The 19,459-nt window shown below is 43.2% G+C and overlaps 1 protein-coding gene across 1 annotated transcript; it reads left to right on the plus strand.

Moving 5' to 3' along the window:
* The first annotated feature begins 4,911 nt into the window (after nt 1–4,911).
* kcnj16a (potassium inwardly rectifying channel subfamily J member 16a) lies at nt 4,912–6,147 on the plus strand. The gene has a single exon (XM_061708163.1). The coding sequence runs from the start codon at nt 4,918–4,920 to the stop codon at nt 6,136–6,138; it is 1,221 nt and encodes a 406-aa protein (XP_061564147.1). The 5' UTR covers nt 4,912–4,917; the 3' UTR covers nt 6,139–6,147.
* Nucleotides 6,148–19,459: the final 13,312 nt, after the last annotated feature.

Consider the following 19,459-nt stretch of genomic DNA (forward strand, 5'->3'; position numbering starts at 1 on the left):
ATTTCCACTTTTTTCTCGACATTTCCACTTTTTTCTCAACATTTCGACTTTTTTCTCAACATTTTTGACTTTTTTCTCGACATTTCGCCTTTTTTCAACATTCCACTTTTTTCTCGAGATTGGACTTTTTACACGCCGATGGAAGGATTTTTGTTTTCCTGGGGTGACCTTTTACTCCAGAAAAGTTTTGGGTCAGTCGAACCCAAAACCTGCTTTATGTGGATAGAAGAAGATAAGACACTAACCCAAAGATCTGGAAACCAGACAGATTATCTAATAGTGACCCCCTGGGTTCACAGATGGCTCCTTACTGTAAATGCATTTTCTCGTTATCAACTTGTAGCAGGGCGAGTGCTACGGGGGCCCCGACCGACAGGATAGAGAGGACACAGAGTTTCAGTGCACAACGACTTTTTATTCCACCCAACACACAGGACACACGTGCTTCAGCTCCTTCACAGCCCCCTTGCTGCTGTGCAGCCACGCCTTATAAAGGCAGGCAGGGTGGAAAGGTTGATGGGACACACCTGTGACCCATCACCTGAGTGGCTGCTGCTCCTCCACCCTGCCACACACCCCCATCGCCAACCTCAGGCCGGACCACCCCCTCCCCGATGCAGCACCGCTCCAGCAGCTCGTCCACCTCCGAGCTGGCGCATCCAGGACCGCCTTCCCGGTGACGCAGCACTGCTCCCGTCGCTGGTCCGTCCCCGTCTCCGCGGGTCCTGCCGTCGCTGGCGCCGCCTCAGGAGCCGTCGCCTGGTGGCCTGTCGGCTGCGGCGCCACCAGCTCCTCCCGCGCTGCTGCGGCGAACCTCAGGCGTGGTGCCGGGGTGGGTCGCTCCGCGGGTCCCGCCGCATCGGGAGCCGTCGCTGGCCGGCCCGCAGCTTTTGCCTCCAGGCCTGCTGGCTGCGGCGCCACCAGCGCTTCCAGCTCCGCGAGCTGCTGCTCTCCCTGGCCCTAAAGCGGGGCTGCCAGGTCCGCCAGGGCATGGGCCAGCGCTTCCAAGGCCCGCTCTGTGCCTCCCTCCTCCATCCCATCGGGCCCCACGTTGGGCGCCAGTGTAGCAGGGCGAGTGCTACGGGGGCCCCACCGACAGGATGGAGAGGACACGGAGTTTCAGTGCACAACCACTTTTTATTCCACCCAACACACAGGGACACACGTGCTTCAGCTCCTTCACAGCCCCCTTGCTGCTGTGCAGCCACGCCTTATGAAGGCAGGCAGGGTGGAGAGGTTGATGGGACACACCTGTGACCCATCACCTGAGTGGGCTGCTGCTCCTCCACCCTGCCACACAACTCATAAACCGTTTATAACAACTTGGAAATCAATAAACGCACCAAATGCTCACATTGAAAGCAGCGGCTGTTTGGAGTTGCTTATAAAATTACTGATTTTTCTGTGAATGTATGTTGTTTAGTTCCCACCTTGCTGTCAAACCCTCCCTGGGATGTAACAGCGGACGGATCTCTACATCTAGTCTTTGACCTCGCACTTAAATTTCCTTTCTGATGTTCTCATGAAAAAATGTTCTGGTTCAAGATGGACGGACAGTTTTGGTGTTTTGTGTTTTAATTAAAGTTTTTAAATCAGGCTACTCTTGAACATCAGAGCAGCTACTTGTGATGACTTAAAGATGGAAAGACAATCCCAATACACCCCCTACTTTCTACCACTAGCCCTAAAAATAGGTAGGGCCCTTGTTATTTTCCCTAGGGATGGGACACCACTTGCTACGTCACTGCGTGGTTTACGTTCGGGTACGTAAGCGACTGCGTAGTTACGTTTGCACAAACGTCACACCATATCAGGAAGCCCAGAGCTAAAGCTGTTTTAATTTCAGCTGTAGTGCTGTTAATATGCCCATTTATTAAGTTTTAATACGCCTGTTAAGAAATTTTCTCCGATGTTTTCGGGGATGAGAAGAGCCGCCGGCTTGGGAGCGGATTCATGGTTCCGCGTTAAATCAACGCAGAGCCTACGGCGTAGGTTACGGCGTACGACGCGCGTCGCAGCGTAACCTACGCCGTAGGCTCTGCGTTGGTGTAACGCAGAACCATAAATCAGCCATCTGAAATCCCTCGCTGTGAAGGGCTAGATTCATACACACTAGCCCTCGTTATGCCCACTCCCCCTAGATGCAAAGAGGAATTGGGACACCACTACCCTCACGGGAATGCGAAAAATGTAGGGGTAGGGATGAAAAGTAGGGGTAGTGGGTGTATTGGGATTGGGCCTTTTTTCCATCTTTTCTGATGTGTACAGTAGTCTAGTGTAGTGAAGTAGTGCAGCAAATAACTGAAACAATCTTTCACTTGGTGATACAAGTGTCAAGGCCTTTGTCAGGCTGGTGTGGTGAGGACCCAGATGCAGGAGAGAGAGGGAGGCCGGAGGCAGGAGTTCTCAAAAAACAGGGTTTATTCCAAAACAGGCAAGAATCAAAACACAAAGCGCTGCTTGGCAGGATCAAAAAACTCACGGGTACGGGGATCAAAGAACTGGAGCACAAACAGGCAGAAAACATGGAGGGAAGAACAGTACGGACCGACAGGGAACAAGGGAATGACAAGACCAGATATACTCAGGGGATAACGAGACACGATGAGACACAGGTGCAGACACAATCAGGGCAGATGGGACACAGGCGGGGCAAAACAGAAACTGAAAGACTGGGGGGGAAGTGTCAAACCCTGACAACAAGCACCAAATTTGGCGCACAAGTGCTTCATAACCTACACCACCTTTTATCAGTCTCATCTTTGATGGAGACGAGTCGGCCTACAGGTGTGAGATAGACTCCCTGGTGTCATGGTGCACAAACCTAAGACACCATAGTTTAACGCCCTCAAGTGGATAGACCTCAGAAAGGACTTGGACTTGACAGTGACCCGTACAGTTACCCCAAGAACCAGTGGTCCATGGACATTAATATTTGGTACAGTTACCAAGAACCAGTGGGTCCATGGACATTAATATTTGGTACAGTTACCAAGAACCAGTGGTCCATGGACATTAATATTTGGTACAGTTACCAAGAACCAGTGGTCCATGGACATTAATATTTGGAACAGTTACCAAGAACCAGTGGTCCATGGACATTAATATTTGGTACAGTTACCAAGAACCAGTGGTCCATGGACATTAATATTTGTCCACGAATCCAGTTTCCTGATATTTTTATGTACCTAATTTCTACGCCGGGAAAATACACGAAGCAAAGCTTGAAGGCTTACAAAAGTCTTGACGCTTGTTCCGACTTCAAGGCAGGATTTGTTGTAGAAATTAAAGTGATGAGGACACCAAACTTTATGATTTGACCGTTTAACGTTAGTTACCCAAAAATCCAACATTACCTGATACAAAATGGGAACCACAAATCCACGTTTCGGTGCCTGGAATCCAGTTGTTTCTGTGAATTGCAGCGATCCATTTGTCTCTCTTAAGCTTATTTTTCAGCAGTCTGTAAAATGATAACTCTGATTTCTTGCTAAATCTATGAGTACAGTCGATCGCACAACAGCTCTTTCCCATTTGAGATGTTTTCCAGTTGCTCAAACTGAAAGTTTACGCTGCCACTCAGTCTTTCTGACACTCAGTCTTTCTGACACTCAGTGGGCGAAACCCGCTGTGAAGTCACATCTGTGACGTCATGCGCATTCCCTCTATTCTGCCCGATTATTTCTGACCTGTAGCATCAGCCTCATGAAGGAATTGATGTCGTATAGATCAGGAAAACAAAGGGCATGTTCACCTGAAGATTGATTAGATTGCTGTTCCTGTCTCTGACCTCCTGCATGGCCTTTCTCAAAAACACTCAGGTGGTTTTCATTAAACACCGATTCAGGGATTCTCTGGAAAATGCTGGTGGAAACTCACAGGGTTCGGTCAAACTGTGTTTTTTTTTTTGTTTTGGAAGTTTCCTAACTGCGTGCGTGAAATGACCTGGAACTATCCAAGGATCTATTCAGTCAACAGGTTTGGTTTCATTCAAATGAAGTCTAGTGGGATTGATCTTCCAAATATTCTCTGAGCAAACTTCGATGTGGTTGCACTGAAATACGAGGACATCACAGACTAAATAAAACCGAATGTACAATAGTCAAGGGCGTATTTTTAGGGCCCGAGCACTGACAGTGCGAAGGCCCTATTGTATCTGTAGGAATTTTTCTTCTGACGAAAGGAGGGCCTTTTTTCCCCCTAAATGTGCCCCAAATGTCACCAAATTTTGCACCAAGCCAGGCCTGGCGAAAAATTTAATGGTTTGCATTAATGGGCGTGGCAAAATGGCTCAACAGCGCCCCCTAGAAAACTTTGTGCCTCAAGCCCCACAATATGGTTTGATGTACATGCACGAAAATCGGTACACACCTGTATCATGTTGCAACTTAAAGAAAAGTCTCTTGGTGCCATGACCGAAACCGAACAGGAAGTCGGCCATTTTGAACATTTTTAATTAATCGCGTAATTTTGGCGCAACTTATGCCATTCCTTCGGCTGTTAATGCGGCCCGAACCGTAATGTGCACCCAGGTGTGTTATACATCAAAATGTGCGTCTCCATCCTGTGACGACGCGCATTACTTTTCTCAGTCAAAAGCGTTACCGTGGCGACGCTAGACACCAAAAAGCCTTCATCTGGTTGATAGTTCCTATTTTCTACCATAACTTTTGAATGGTTTGACATAGAGACGCTAGGGTGGTGTCATCGGACTCTGTTTTGAGTCCTTGACCATAAACGGTGCAAATTAGCCCCGCCCCTTCTTCTGATTGGTCGATATTTCATAGTTCCTATTTTATTATTGACCTAGGAATTTAGGGGGAAAACCTTTACACAGCCATTTTTGTTGTAGATTTAAACACCATCACTGATGGATAAATTAACGTTACTCTTATTTTTCTCCACAGAGTCTGAACGATGCAGAAAAAATACACGTTTGTGAGCCCCAGCGATGACATGAGTGTGAAGACGGAGAAGGAGATTTGCAAAAAGAAACCGCGCTATGTACGAAAAGAGGGCACCTGCAACATCGTGTTCCGCCACGTCCCCGAGGAGTGGCTGCTGTTCGTGACCGACATCTTCACCACCCTGGTGGAGATCCGGTGGCGCGTGATGTTCCTCATCTTCGCCCTGTCCTACATCCTGTCCTGGCTCTTCTTCGGACTCCTCTTCTGGGTCATAGCGCTGGCTCACGGCGACGTCAGGGAACCCAACAACGACCCCTGCGTGTTCGAGGTCCGCAGCTTCACGGCCGCCTTCCTCTTCTCGCTGGAAACGCAGACCACCATCGGCTACGGCTTCAGGGGGATGTCCGAGAACTGCATGAGCGCCGTCATCGTCGTCACCATCCAGGACGTCGTCAGCTGCTTCATCGACACCTTCGTCATCGGGATAGTCGTGGCCAAGATGGCGTCGGCCAGGAAGAGGGCGCAGACGATTGGCTTCAGCAGCTCTGCGGTCATCAACCTCCGCGACGGCTACCTGTGTCTCTCCTGGAGGATCGGCGACTTCCGTCGGTACCACCTGGTGGAGGGAAAGGCGTGCGCCCAGATCGCCAGCGCCACCGTTCACGCCACGGGGAAGGTGGACATGACCTACGAAGACCTGGTGCTGCAGCAGAGCAACATCACCCTGGTCACGCCGACCACCGTCTACCACCGCATCGAACCGGGCAGTCCACTGTTCAAGATGAGCCTGGACGATCTGCGCAGGGCCGACTTCGAGCTGGTGGTGTCCTTCACCTACACGGACGACTCCACGGGGATGCTGCACCAGACCCGGACGTCGTACACCCCCGACGAGATCCTCTGGGGTCAGCTGTTCCAGGAGATGATCCGGGTCAGCAGGCGGAACTACAGGGTCGATTACAGTCTGTTCCACCACACGGCCAAAGTGCTGGTGCCTCTAGTCAGCGCTGAGGACTACGAAGTCAAGAAGCAGCTGCGACTCGCGGCGCGACACTCGCCCAGATCTTCCCCGAGGCCGTCTCACAGGCCGCTGCCCCAAATCCGTCCCGGGGACAGTTTGAAACCCCCCAAGGTGGTGGTGGAACTCGTGGCCGACAACCACGTCGGCCCATCGGTCGCAATGTCCCGAACGGAGAGTCAACACGACGCCGCTTTGACTCAGAAAGACTAAGAGCTACGAGCTTTTTTGGACTCCTAGCTCTCCTAGGAGATCTCGGCTCGCTTGTTTGGTCCCGCATCCGAGCGCGATTGCTGTGTTCACATGTACCAAACGAACCGATCTTTAGGGGGAAACGCTCCCTGTTTTGGAACAACTGCTCCAAACGGGACAGCTGTAAAAACACCCTTAGAGATGTGGTCCACTTAGGTGCTACGTGGACCAAGTCCTATTAGACTATTAACACTTTTCCTATTCTTGGAATACTGAAATTTTGAACTTTTTTTCAAGATATCGACCAATCACAAACTTTCTCAGAATCAGAATCATGTTTATTTGGCAGAGTCAGGTCAAACAAGACATGGACTTTGACTCAGTTATTTCCGCTCACTGTACAGTAAATAGGCAATAGACACATGACAATATACTGTATATATTATATATACAGTATATATACAGGACTGTCTCAAAAAATTTGAATATTGTGATAAAGTTCTTTATTTTCTGTAATGCAATCAAAAAAACAAAAATGTCATACATTCTGGATTCATTACAAAACCAACTGAAATATTGCAAGCCTTTTATTATTTTAATATTGCTGATTATGGTTTACAGTTTAAGATTAAGATTCCCAGAATATTCTAATTTTTTTAGATAGGATATTTGAGTTTTCTTAAACTGTAAGCCATAATCAGCAATATTAAAATAATAAAAGGCTTGCAATATTTCAGTTGATTTGTAATGAATCCAGAATGTATGACATTTTTGTTTTTGTAATTGCATTACAGAAAATCACAATATTCTAATTTTCTGAGACAGTCCTGTATATATTAACATATATAGCCTACAATACTTTGTTTCTGAAAAGGTTTTCACTTTTTCTGTTATTTATGAAGGAAATTGGGGACATTTTAGTTTATAAATATTTGTTCAAATGTATTCTTTTACTCAAACCACACAATCTTGTATTTTTTACGGGTGTGGAGCTTTTAGTTCATTGTGTGGACTTTTTCTTCTTGGACATCGAGAATCATGCATGCAAAATTTACAAAAGTAATAATATCCTTGAGTTAAATGAATTAATGATATATAATTAAGCCAAAAAAAAGTGTAATGCTGATTACAATGTGAATAAAGACATAATGATATCGTCCTCCTCTTCTCACAAATAAGGAAACTGAATCCACCCTCTGCTTTCCCCTCCCGGCCATCTGTCTGCAGTTTCATTTCATTTATTTGTTCATTTTACAAAAGACAATGTACATTAATCAACATTTTAACAATTGAAAATGTTAAAATGTAGTTCCTTTACCAGTATTTAAAATCCCTTAACCTGGCGGAAAATTTGATATTTAATGGTTTGCATTAATGGGCGTGGCCAAATGGCTCAACAGCGCCCCCTAGAAAACTTTGTGCCTCAAGCCCCACAATACGGTTTGACGTACATGCACGGAAATCGGTACACACCTGTATCATGGCCCAACTTAACCCCTGTGCTGTCTTTGGGTCAAGGAGGAGGAAGAGAAGAAGGAAAGGAAGGAAGGAAGGAAGGAAGGAAGGAAGGAAGGAAGGAAGGAAGGAAGGAAGGAAGGAAGGAAGGAAGGAAGGAAGGAAGGAAGGAAAGGAAGGAAGGAAGGAAGGAGGAAGGAAGGAAGGGAGAAAAGAGGAAGGGAGAAAAGAGGAAGGGAAGGAGAGAGCAGGAGCAAAGAAGGAAGGAGGGTGAGGGGTGAGGGGTGGGGGGACTTGGGGGGGGGGTGACATCCACTGCCAATCCAGGAAGCAGGAACACACGTAAAGCACTGGAAATCTGCAACAAAACACAGACAAGACACAAAACCGGCACGGAGCCGACCAAAACACGAGCAGCAATCGACCCAAATCTCGAGATCCGATCACAGTCTGAGCTAAGCTACCGCTAACTAAACCAAAAACTACAGAGTAAGCATGCAGGTGAACAAGCCAGTGTAATATATCTATGTGTGTGTATGCGTGTATGTAATATGACTATATGTGTGTGTGTGTGTGTGTGTGTGTGTGTGTGTGTGTGTGTGTGTGTGTGTGTGTGTGTGTGTGTGTGTGTGTGTGTGTGTGTGTGTGTGTGTGTGTGTGTGTATGTATACGTGTACATGTGTGTATGTACATGTCTGTGTGGCTATTTGTGTTTATGTGTGTATGTATTTGTGTGTGTCTATGTGTACGTATATGTTTGTGTAGCTGTGTATGTGTGTGTGGCTATGTGTGTGTATGTGTGTGTGTATATGAATATGACTTAAGGGGCTGTATCTGTGCGTATACACGTGTATATGTATGTGTGGCTATCTGTGTGTGTGTGTGTGTATGTATAGCTATGTGTGCGTATGTGTACATATATGTATATGTACAGTATATGAATACATACATATATATGTGTATATGTGCTTGAGAGAGTGTGTGTGTATATGTCTATGTGGCTATGTGTATGGGTATGTATGTGCATGTCGACCAGAGGCCCGACGAGGAAGAACCCAGAACCCAGGCCACCAGCAACCCCACAGAGGGGAGAAGTAGGAGGGAGGCAACCCCACCGCCAGCGAGGAAAGCCCTCCCCCCCCCCAGCCGGCGGCCGAGGGGGACAGTACTGCAGTTGAGGGGGGATGAGGGGGGATGGCATCCCCCCTGAAATAAAAACGGTCCAAATCATCCCCCCTGAAATAAAAACGGCCCAAATCATCCCCCCTGAAATAAAAACGGCCCAAATCATCCCCCCTGAAATAAAAACGGTCCAAATCATCCCCCCCTGAAATAAAAACGGTCCAAATCCATCCCCCTGTAAAACTGCCATCCCTCCTTTCCCATCCCTTATGTCATTTCATCAATGAATGTGGTTTTACTGCTATTTCAACATTTAGAGTCATCACCAGAAAAATAACACCAGAAAAATAACTTATTTGACAATTTTCACCTGTTTCAAGTAAATTTTCACTTGAAATAAGTAGGAAAATCTGCCAGTGGGACAAGATTTATCTTCTTATTACAAGCAAAAAAATGTTGTTCCACTGACAGATTTTTCTACTTATTTCAAGTGAAAATCTACTTGAAACAGGTGAAAATGCAGTTTTCCTCAAATCCTCCTTGAGGAAAGTCCAGGAGGTCAGCAGAAGGAAAAAAAGGTTGTAATAAATGTTCACTTTTAGTCACTTTTTGAACTGATTAGAGAGAAATGCAGAGGCGATAAGTTGAATGTTGTCAGGCTGAACTGAATTTTCCATGACATTAATAAAACAACCAAAATAGAAAGGAAAAAAAAGCCCATTTTGTTTATCTGGGCCAGTTAAAAGGTGTGCGGTGGTTGCTGTGGTCTGAGCCTTCTGCAGAAGAGCAGTTGAAGTGCTGCATATAAGTAAATAATATAAATATAATGAGTTTAAAACTTGCCAACTGCCTCCGATGGAAAAGACTGCAACCCTAACCCCTGCATATTGACTTCACCGGTGTATTCTGTCCATATGCAGAGAAACTAGTGAGATCAGACCATCATCCTCTCTGTAATATGCTAACTGGAAAGTGATCTTGTATAGCAATCACCTAGGACAGGGGTCGGCAAGTGGCTCCTGGAGCTTTTTCAAAAATGTTTGACCTTTTTTTTCCTTTTTTTTCTTCTTATTTTTCTTTTTTTCTTTTTTTTCTCCTTTTTTTCTTTATTTATCTTTTTATTTCTTTTTTCTTCTTTTTTTTCTCATTTTCCTTTTTTTCTTTTTTCTTCTCTTTTACCTTTTTTTCTCTTTTTTTCTTCCTTTTTCCTTTTTTTCTTTATTTCTTCTTTTTTTTCTTCTCTTTTTCCTTTTTTCTCCTTTTTCTTCCTTTTTCCTTTCCTTTTTGATCTCGACATTTCGACTTTTTTCTAAAAATTTTGACTTTTTTCTCAACATTTCAACTTTTTTTTCAGCATTTCGACTTTTTTCTCGACATTTCGACTTTTTTCTCAAGATTTTACTTCAACATTAATCTTGATATTTGGACTTTTTTCTCAAAACATCAACTTTTTTCTCGACATTTCGACTTTTTTCTCAACATTTCGACTTTTTTCTCAAGAATTTCGTCATTTTTCTCAACATTTCGACTTTTTTCTCAAGAATTTCGTCATTTTTCTCAACATTTTGACTTTTTTCTCGACATTTCGACTTTTTTCTCAACATTTCGACTTTTTTCTCAAGAATTTCGTCATTTTTTTCAACATTTCTACTTTTTTCTCGACATTTCGACTTTTTTCTCGAAGTGCATAATGAAAAAAAAAATCTTCCCCCTCCCCCTAATATAGAAACATGCAGCATGTGTTGCCTTCATTCTAAGGCTTATACAAGACTTTTCATTTTTTGTGGCTCCAGACATATTTGTTTTTTGTGTTTTTGATCCAATATGGCTCTAAAACATTTTGGGTTGCCGACCCCTGCACTAGGAGAAGTTTAGCTTCATACGTCACATTACAATGTCACATCATTACCTGCATTACAGTCAATACTAGGTTCAAGTACATCATCAGGGTTTTGTGATATTCAGATTAATAGGATTAAGCTAATTATATGTGTATTTATGCATGTGTATAAGGACTGTCTCAGAAAATTAGAATATTGTGATAAAGTTCTTTATTTTCTGTAATGCAAAAATGTCATACATTCTGGATTCATTACAAATCAACTGAAATATTACAAGCCTTTTATTATTTTAATATTGCTGATCATGGTTTACAGCTTAAGAAAACTCAAATATACTATCTAAAATCATTTGAATATTCTGGGAATCTTAATCTTAAAATGTAAACCATAATCAACAATATTAAAATAATAAAAGGCTTGCAATATTTCAGTTGATTTGTAATGAATCCAGAATGTATGACATTTTTGTTTTTTTAATTGCATTACAGAAAATAAAGTACTTTATCACAATATTCTGATTTTCTGAGACAGTCCTGTATGTATGTGTATATATATATATAGATAGATAGATAGATAGATAGACAGGGATCGGTGCTGGGCCCCTTCTCTTTTCACTATTCACCACTTCACTGGGGGAAATCATCAGCTCAAATCAAATCAAACCAAACCTAATTATCCTTCCTTCTTCCTTCCTTCCTCCCTTCTTTTCTTCCTCCCTTCTTTTCTTCCTTCCTTCTTTTCTCCCTTCCTTCCTTATTTCGTCCCTTCTTTCCTTCCTTCCTTCTTTTCTCCTTTACTTCCTTATTTCGTCCCTTCTTTCCTTCCTTCCTTCTTTTCTCCTTTACTTCCTTATTTCGTCCCTTCTTTCCTTCCTTCCTTCTTTTCTCCCTTCCTTCCTTATTTTCTCCCTAGAAAATAAGGAAGGAAGGATGGGAGAAAAGGAAGGGAGAAAAGAAGGAAGGGAGGAAAGAAGGAAGGAATGACATATGGAAGGAAGGAAGGAAGGAAGGAAGGAAGAAAGGAAGGAAGGAAGGAAGGAAGGAAGGAAGGAAGGAAGGAAGGAAGGAAGGAAGGAAGGAAGGAAGGAAGGAAGGAAGGAAGGAAGGAAGGAAGGAAGGAAGGAAGGAAACAAGGAAAAAAGAAGGAAGGAGAGAGCAGGGGGAAAGAAGGAAGGGAAAAAGAAGGAAGGAAGGAAGGAAGGAAGGAAGGAAGGAAGGAAGGGAGGAAGGAAGGAAGGAAGGAAGGAAGGAAGGAAGGAAGGAAGGAAGGAAGGAAGGAAGGAAGGAAGGAAGGAAGGAAGGAAGAAAAGAGGAAGGAAGGAAGGAAGGAAGGAAGGAAGGAAGGAAGGAAGGAAGGAAGGAAGGAAGGAAGGAAGGAAGGAAGGAAGGAAGGAAGGAAGGAAGGAAGGAAGGAAGGAAGGAGCAGGAGAATTTTGACCCGAACACAGTACAAGGGTTAACATTTTTAGCCAACAGTCCAGACCTCAGTCCTGATTGAAAATGAACGGTAGGACGTTTTTTAAACCGCCGTCCGTTGGTGACGAACTCCACCAAGGTCAGAGCTGTTTCTGATTCTGATCTGCAGCGAAATTCCAACTCACCACCGACCAAGTTCTTCCCTGAACTTCACTGGCGAGCCACCGTTGCAGCTCCGCTACCAGAACGATGAATGGCAAGACCACATTCCTGCACCTCGGCTCTGGTCTTGGCGGGGGATTAACCACATGAACTGCTCGGCGGAGGTAAAGACAACAGTTTATTATTTTACTTGTGGGTTAACCTGCGGGGGGCGGAGTGGGGGGGGATTATGGACCAGGCCAGCTCTCAAAGTTTCCACAATATGGAAAAGAAAAGAAGATGTGCGGGCTTAGTTTTTAAAACTGCAGAAGTGTTTCTGTTGTGATTCATGCGACACTAGACAACGTAGTTGTACATTTTGACTGTATAGAAACATAATTCTTGCCATTGGCCCAGTCTTTTTACCTTTTGACCTTTTTTTGACCTTTGACCTTTTTACCCTTCGTATAGAAACGTAATTCTCGTCAGTTGTGCGAAATAAGACCTGAAAACAGACATTGTCGCATAGAATTGTCAAATTGGTTTAATTCACCATGCAAATTGTTACAGATTACATTTGTAATATTGTATTTGACCCGGTCTTTGTACATTTTGACCGTATAGAAATGTAATTCTTGCCATTGACCTGGGGCCTCATTTAAAATGGACTGCGTAGGATTCATACTAAAAGTGCACGTACAACCAAAAGCCGAAAATGCCGGGCGCAAAAAAAATCTGGATCAATAAAACCATGTGCACGCAATCTTGCGCGCAATGTTCGCTTCATAAAACACAGTCCAGCTGGAAGGTTGCGCAGCTGAATCTGCCTCATATCCCGCCCTCTACACGCCCACTTCATACCAAAAATGGTATGTTTTTGCATATGAATGAGCCTGCTGAGCATGCGCAGTGGCTTCCTGTAGCCTGTTTGGCTTCAGAATGAATGAGACGTGTCCAGCCACCGTGCCACTGAATTTCACTGAGATCTGAGATCGAAAGTTGAGGATGAGGTGGAGGACAGGAAAACCACATTATTTTGTGGTCACAGTAAAAGTAGAAAAATAAATAGTATAAAATAAAGCGAGTGAGTGGCAGCACGCCGTTGCTGCGCGGAACGCCATGAGTGCCACGGCGCAACAGTGGGGACACGTCTTTTCAAAATCATGTTTTTGTCCCCCCCACTTTTTACAGTTTAAAAACTAACGGTAGGCTCAGCTTGTAATTGCAACTCATCAAGACACCCTGTGCGAAGACGATGCGAGAACAGCCCGGCCTCCCCTCCCGTCTCCCCTCAGTGCTGCTCAGGGGTGATTTATGGTTCCGCGTCACACCAACGCAGAGCCTACGGCGTAGGTGCGCGTCGCCGCGTACCCTACGCCGTAGGCTCTGCGTCGTTTTAACGCGGGACCATAATTTAGGCTTACACCCACACCTAAAGGTTTCATGCGCGCGTAAAACTCATTATATATGTAAAAAAATCTGTGTCCCTTTAGGGAAGAAATGAGGGGCTCCGTGGAGCCCCTAAACGCTCTACGAAGCCCCTCATTTGTTCTGTCCTTAAGCGGTGGGTGAAGAGGAGGTTCCCGGCGTGTCACCGCGTCCTGACTGACTGAGCTTCACACACAGAGGGACACGATCAGCGCTATTTTATTATAAGTCTGATATATTTTGTGATATGTGATGACATTATTAAGAGTATGACATGAATCTGGCTTCATTTCACCACCTCACAGCCTGCGTCGCCAGTTCCTCGTGTCTTAAGTAAATTCTTACGGGAGGGTAAGGGTTGCCGTAAAGATACGTTGATTTTTCGGTTAGTTTTTTCTTTTTAGATCCTAGCCTTTGCGTAGAAGGCAGCTTCCGCATCTTTCAAGCCCTTTTTGTGCGCAAGCAAGCTTTATAGATGAGGCCCCAGGCCTGAAGAATCTACATCAAGTCATACAAGCTTCCACTGCAGCCTGAACGTGCACAAGGGTGGAGGAACGTTCATCACTGCTTGCAGCTTTCATTTTATTTGTTAATTACTGTTTAATTGTGTCTTGCCGCTTTTAACGTTGATGTAAAAGCTCTTGTGTTGAATTGTGCTACACAAATAAACTTGCCTTGCCTTCTCCTCTCGTGTTTTTTCTGCCGTCAGCTGTTCCGGGATTCGTGAGGGAGGTGGTCGCCTCAACATTTCGACTTTTTTCTCAAAAATGTTTGACCTTTTTTTCCTTTTTTTCTTCTTTTTTTCTCTTTTTCTTTTTTCTTCCTTTTTTTCTTCTTTTTTTCTTTTTTTCTTCTTTTCTTTTTTCCTTCTTTTTTCCTTTTTTCTCTTTTTTTTCTTCATCTTTCCTTTCCTTTTTAATCTCGACATTTCGACTTTTTTCTCAACATTTCGACTTTTTTCTTGACATTTTGACTTTTTTTCTCAACATTTTAACCTTTTCTCGAAATTCCAACTTTTTTCTCAAGATTTCAAGTTTTTTTCTTGACATTTCGGCTTTTTTTCTTGAAATGTCAACTTTTTTGCTCGATATTTCGACTTTTTTCTCGAAATTTCGACTTTTTTTTCGACTTTTCGACTTTTTTCTAGAAATTTTGAATTTTTACTCGACATTGCTAAATTTTTTCTTCTTTTTTTTCTTTTTTTCTTCTTTTTTCTTTTTTTTTCTTCTTTTCTTTTTTCCTTTATTTTTTTGACGTTAATGTAAAGCTCTTGTGTTGAATTGTGCTACACAAATAAACTTGCCTTGCCTTCTCCTCTCGTGTTGTTTCTGCCGTCAGCTGCTCCGGGAGGATTCGTGAGGGAGGTGGTCGCCGCTCCACTCCACCTCGCGGCCCACATGCACAACTGGCTTCAACTTCCCTGCATGCATTGCTGGAAATTGGGCATGGAAAAAAACAAACACACACACAATGTGCACAGTTCACTGACACAGGTGGTTCCAGCTAAATATACGTGCCGGCTATAAATAACGCCGGCTAAAAATAAGCCCTGGCGGGGAGTGTGAGCGTTGGAGCGGCCCGGAGCTGCAGGGTTAATGTCTCTGATGAATTAGCGAGCAGGAAGAGTGATTTAGTGGACGGCTGCAGGACGACACGGTTACAGACGGGCCTGGAATTACAGGGCGAGCAGATGCATAGTCTAAACATCCGAGGCAACCCGATAGCCCGGCGCAGGGAGACAGTCATATCGCAGCAACAACCGGCACGTTGGTCCTCACTTTCAGTGAGTCAGTGTTTCCAGCAGCGGAACATTTTTCCGAGGCCTCGCATTTAAAAAAATAACATTTGTGAAAACAAATTATATCACTAACAGCAAGACAACTGGTTTACAGGTGGGAGGGGGAGGCAGCGTCGTGTGTGGCGCAGACGGAGCGCTCTGCGTGAGCTGCACATACAAGTACACAAGTATAGATGTATATATACCCTCATATTTGCATATATGTATACATATACACATATATATATATATACTATGGCATGCCGTTCAGGGATTTAATATTTGTATATATTGAATGAAACTCTAGGCCAGTGGTTCCCAACCTTTTCTCCTTGCCCCCCCTACTTGTGTCTAAGACCAGCCGGGCCCCCTGACCCGTACGTACCAGCACCAAAAGAGGAAAGTGATTTGTTACAAACCTTTAATTAAAAAAAGGAACATTAATTATGTTTTTTTGATACATTTCTCTTCGGTTTACCCTGTACAGATATGACTTTTTTTTTCTCACCTTCATTTTGTGTCACCAATGTATAAAATACGAACAAAAACATAAAATAATTTCTGAAAAATGTGTCTTTTAATAAGAGAGCAACATTTTTCAACATTTTTCCTTCAACAACCTGTCAGAGTGGTAGTATGAATAAATAAAACACTACGTGGGTTTATACAGACTTGGATTACTGCATTCCATTAGGTGTGTTATTATGATTTTTTATTTATTTAACATGTGTAAATATAATTTTTACAACTGCATATCCTCCAAGCAGACAAAGTTTCCTCCCACAGTCCAAAAACATGCATGCTAGGTTAATTTATGATTCTAAATTGCCCACCTGAAAATAGCTGGGATAATCTCCAGCAGACACCCGTGACCCTGCAAAGGATAAAGCGGGTATAGATAATGGATGGATGGATGGATGGATGAATGGATGATGGATGGATGGATGGATGGATGGATGGATGGATGGATGGATGGATGGATGGATGGATGGATGGATGGATGGATGGATGGATGGATGGATGGATGGATGGATGGATGGATGGATGGATGAATGAATGAAACTCCAAATATATTGAATGCAACTCCGAATATATTGAATGAAACCCTGAATATATCGAAAGTCAAGGTTCATTCAATATATTCAGAGTTTCATTCAATATATTCAAATATTAATTTCTTATTTTTCCCTCTTTTGATCCTCTCTTTCCCTCTTTTTTCCTGTTTTCCCTCTTTTTTCTTTTTTTCCTCTGTTTTTCCTCTTTTTCCTATTTTCCCTCTTTTTTTCCTTTTTTTCTTCTTTTTGTTCACTATTTTTTCCTCCCTTTTTTTCGTCTTTTTTCCCTCTTTTTTCTTGCAACTGGCGCAGCGACGCAGCGACGCAGCGACGCAGCGACGCAGCGACGCAGCGACGCAGCGACGCAGCGACGCAGCGACGCAGCGACGCAGCGACGCATTGACGCAGCGACGCAGCGACGCAGCGACGCAGCGACGCATTGACGCAGCGACGCAGCGACGCAGCGACGCAGCGACGCAGCGACGCAGCGACGCAGCGACGCAGCGACGCAGCGACGCATTGACGCAGCGACGCAGCGACGCAGCGACGCAGCGACGCAGCGCTGCGCGTCGTTTTGAGCTGAACATTTGTCGGACCTGCTTCTATTTTCTTCCTGTCACTCACGTTGAAAGCCGGTTGAAAGCGCTGTAGGAAACAGTCACAGATGAGGAACGGCTGATCCAGTTAGTTGAAATGAGAAGTTATCTCTATGATTCCTCCTCATTTCACTACAAAAACCTCAATAGAGTTCAGCTGCTGGAGGGAGATGGACAGAGAGACGATGTCACGCAGTGCTACGATAGTCGGACGCTCATGCAGTTACACGGTGTTTAGTTGTGGCCGTGGTTTGCATTTTGGTTACGTAACGAAAATGCGCAAATCTTATTGGCTCGTAGATCCACATCAGACTGGACGGCTCATCTGGGCGGCTGTACAGACACTGCAGAATCTGGTTGCTTTCCTCGTTCTCTGAGTTGGCAGGCTGAGGGGAGACCACTTTATATATGTTAAAGCAAGAGAAAATCGACTTTTTTCTCGACATTTTGACTTTTTTTCACAACATTTTGACTTTTTTCTCAACATTTTGACTTTTTTTTCTCTGCATTTTGACTTTTTTCTTGACATTTCAACTTTTTTTCTTGACATTTCAACTTTTTTTCTCGACATTTCGACTTTTTTTCTCGACATTTTGACTTTTTTTCTTTGCATTTTGACTTTTTTCTCGAAATTTTGACTTTTTTCTCGACATTTTGACTTTTTTTCTCAACATTTTGACTTGTTTCTCGACATTATGACTTTTTTGCTTGATATTTCGACTTTTTTCTCAACATTTTGACTTTGTTCTCGACATTTTGACTTTTTTCTCAAAATTGTACTTCAACATTAATTTCGCCATTTTGACTATTTTGCTCGACATTTTGACTTTTTTATCGACATTTCGACTTTTTTATGGACATTTCGAGTTGTTGTTGTTCCTGCCAGGAGTAGTTGTTAGTGGTTTCACGCATCGTCGTTACATAACGACGGGAGCAGAATCTTATTGGCTCGTAGATCCACATCACACTGGAGGATCATCCGGGCGGCTGAACAGACACTGCAGAATTTGGTTTCTTTCCTCCTTCTCTGAGTTGGCAGGCTGAGGAGAGACCACTTTATATATGTTAAAGGAAGAAACAAACACTTTATATATGTTAAAGCAAGAGAAAACCTGGTTTTCAGAATAGGTCCCCTTTAAAAACTCTGTTTTTTATACATTAAACTTTTAAAAAACGTGGTTTAATGTGGTTTCCTTTCACATTTGTCGTCCTGTCCTCTATTCACCCCCTTGTCTCCGCCTTGTGGAGCTCTTGGTGAAGCTACTATTTATTCCTGCTTCAATTCCTGCAAAGTTTGATTGCCACGCCTAATCATTTCTTGCATCCCTTCAGTCCCTGCTGCTGTTAACGCGTGACATCCTCAAAGGGAGCATTATTTGACAGGACAGTACTGGACTATCAAATGATGCTACCCCTGAAATATTGATTTAAAATAGACAATTTAAGGTCTCCACATTTCTACCTTTTTCTCGAAATTTTTACTTTTTTCTCGACATTTTTACTTTTTTTCTCAACATTTCGACTTTTTTACTCGACATTTCGACTTTTTTCTCGACATTTTGACTTTTTTTTCTCGACATTTCGACTTTTTTTCTCAACATTTCAACTTTTTTCTCGACATTTTGACTTTTTTTTCTCGACATTTCGACTTTTTTCTCGACATTTTGACTTTTTTTCTCAACATTTTGACTTTTTTTTCTCGACATTTCGACTTTTTTTCTCAACATTTTGACTTTTTTCTCGACATTTTGACTTTTTTTCTCGAAATTTTGATTTTTTTTTGGCATTTTGACTTTTTTCTCGACATTTTGACTTTTTTCTCGACATTTTGACTTTTTTTCTCAACGTTTTGACTTTTTTCTCGACATTTTGACTTTTTTTCTCAACATTTTGACTTGTTTTCGACATTTTGACTTTTTTTCGACATTTTGACTTTTTTTCTCGACATTTCGACTTTTTTCTCGACCTTTTGACTTTTCTCAACATTTCGACTTTTTTTCACGACATTTTGACTTCTTTCTCGACATTTTGACTTTTTTCTCGACATTTTGACTTTTTTCTCGACATTTTGACTTTTGTCTCGAAACTTTTTTCTATTTTTTTTTTTTTCTAATTTAAGGTATAAGAAAGCTGAGGCCCCGTTTCCACGTAGCAAAAACGGTGGTGTTTTCATGCGTTTTGGCCGTTCGTTTACACGAAAACGAAGCTCAAAGTCTCCAAAAACGATAATTTCTGAAAACTCCGGCCAAAGTGGAGATTTTCAAAAACTCCGTCTTCACATTTGCTTGTAAACGAAGAGAAACGGACTTTCAGGCTTCAGAATGTCACATTATGGGACAGAAATTTTAGGGTTAGGGTTAGGTTTAGTAGTCTGATTGTCCAGTAGTCAGATAGTTCACTAGTCAGATAGTCCAGTAGTCTGATTGTCTGATAGTCCATCCCCTAACCCTAACCCAATTAGTTTGTAACCGTCAATATTTTCTTGTATTTTACCTGTTTTATATTCTAACGT

Source organism: Cololabis saira, chromosome 19, assembly GCF_033807715.1.
Source record: "Cololabis saira isolate AMF1-May2022 chromosome 19, fColSai1.1, whole genome shotgun sequence".
Taxonomy (NCBI): Eukaryota; Metazoa; Chordata; class Actinopteri; order Beloniformes; family Belonidae; genus Cololabis; species Cololabis saira.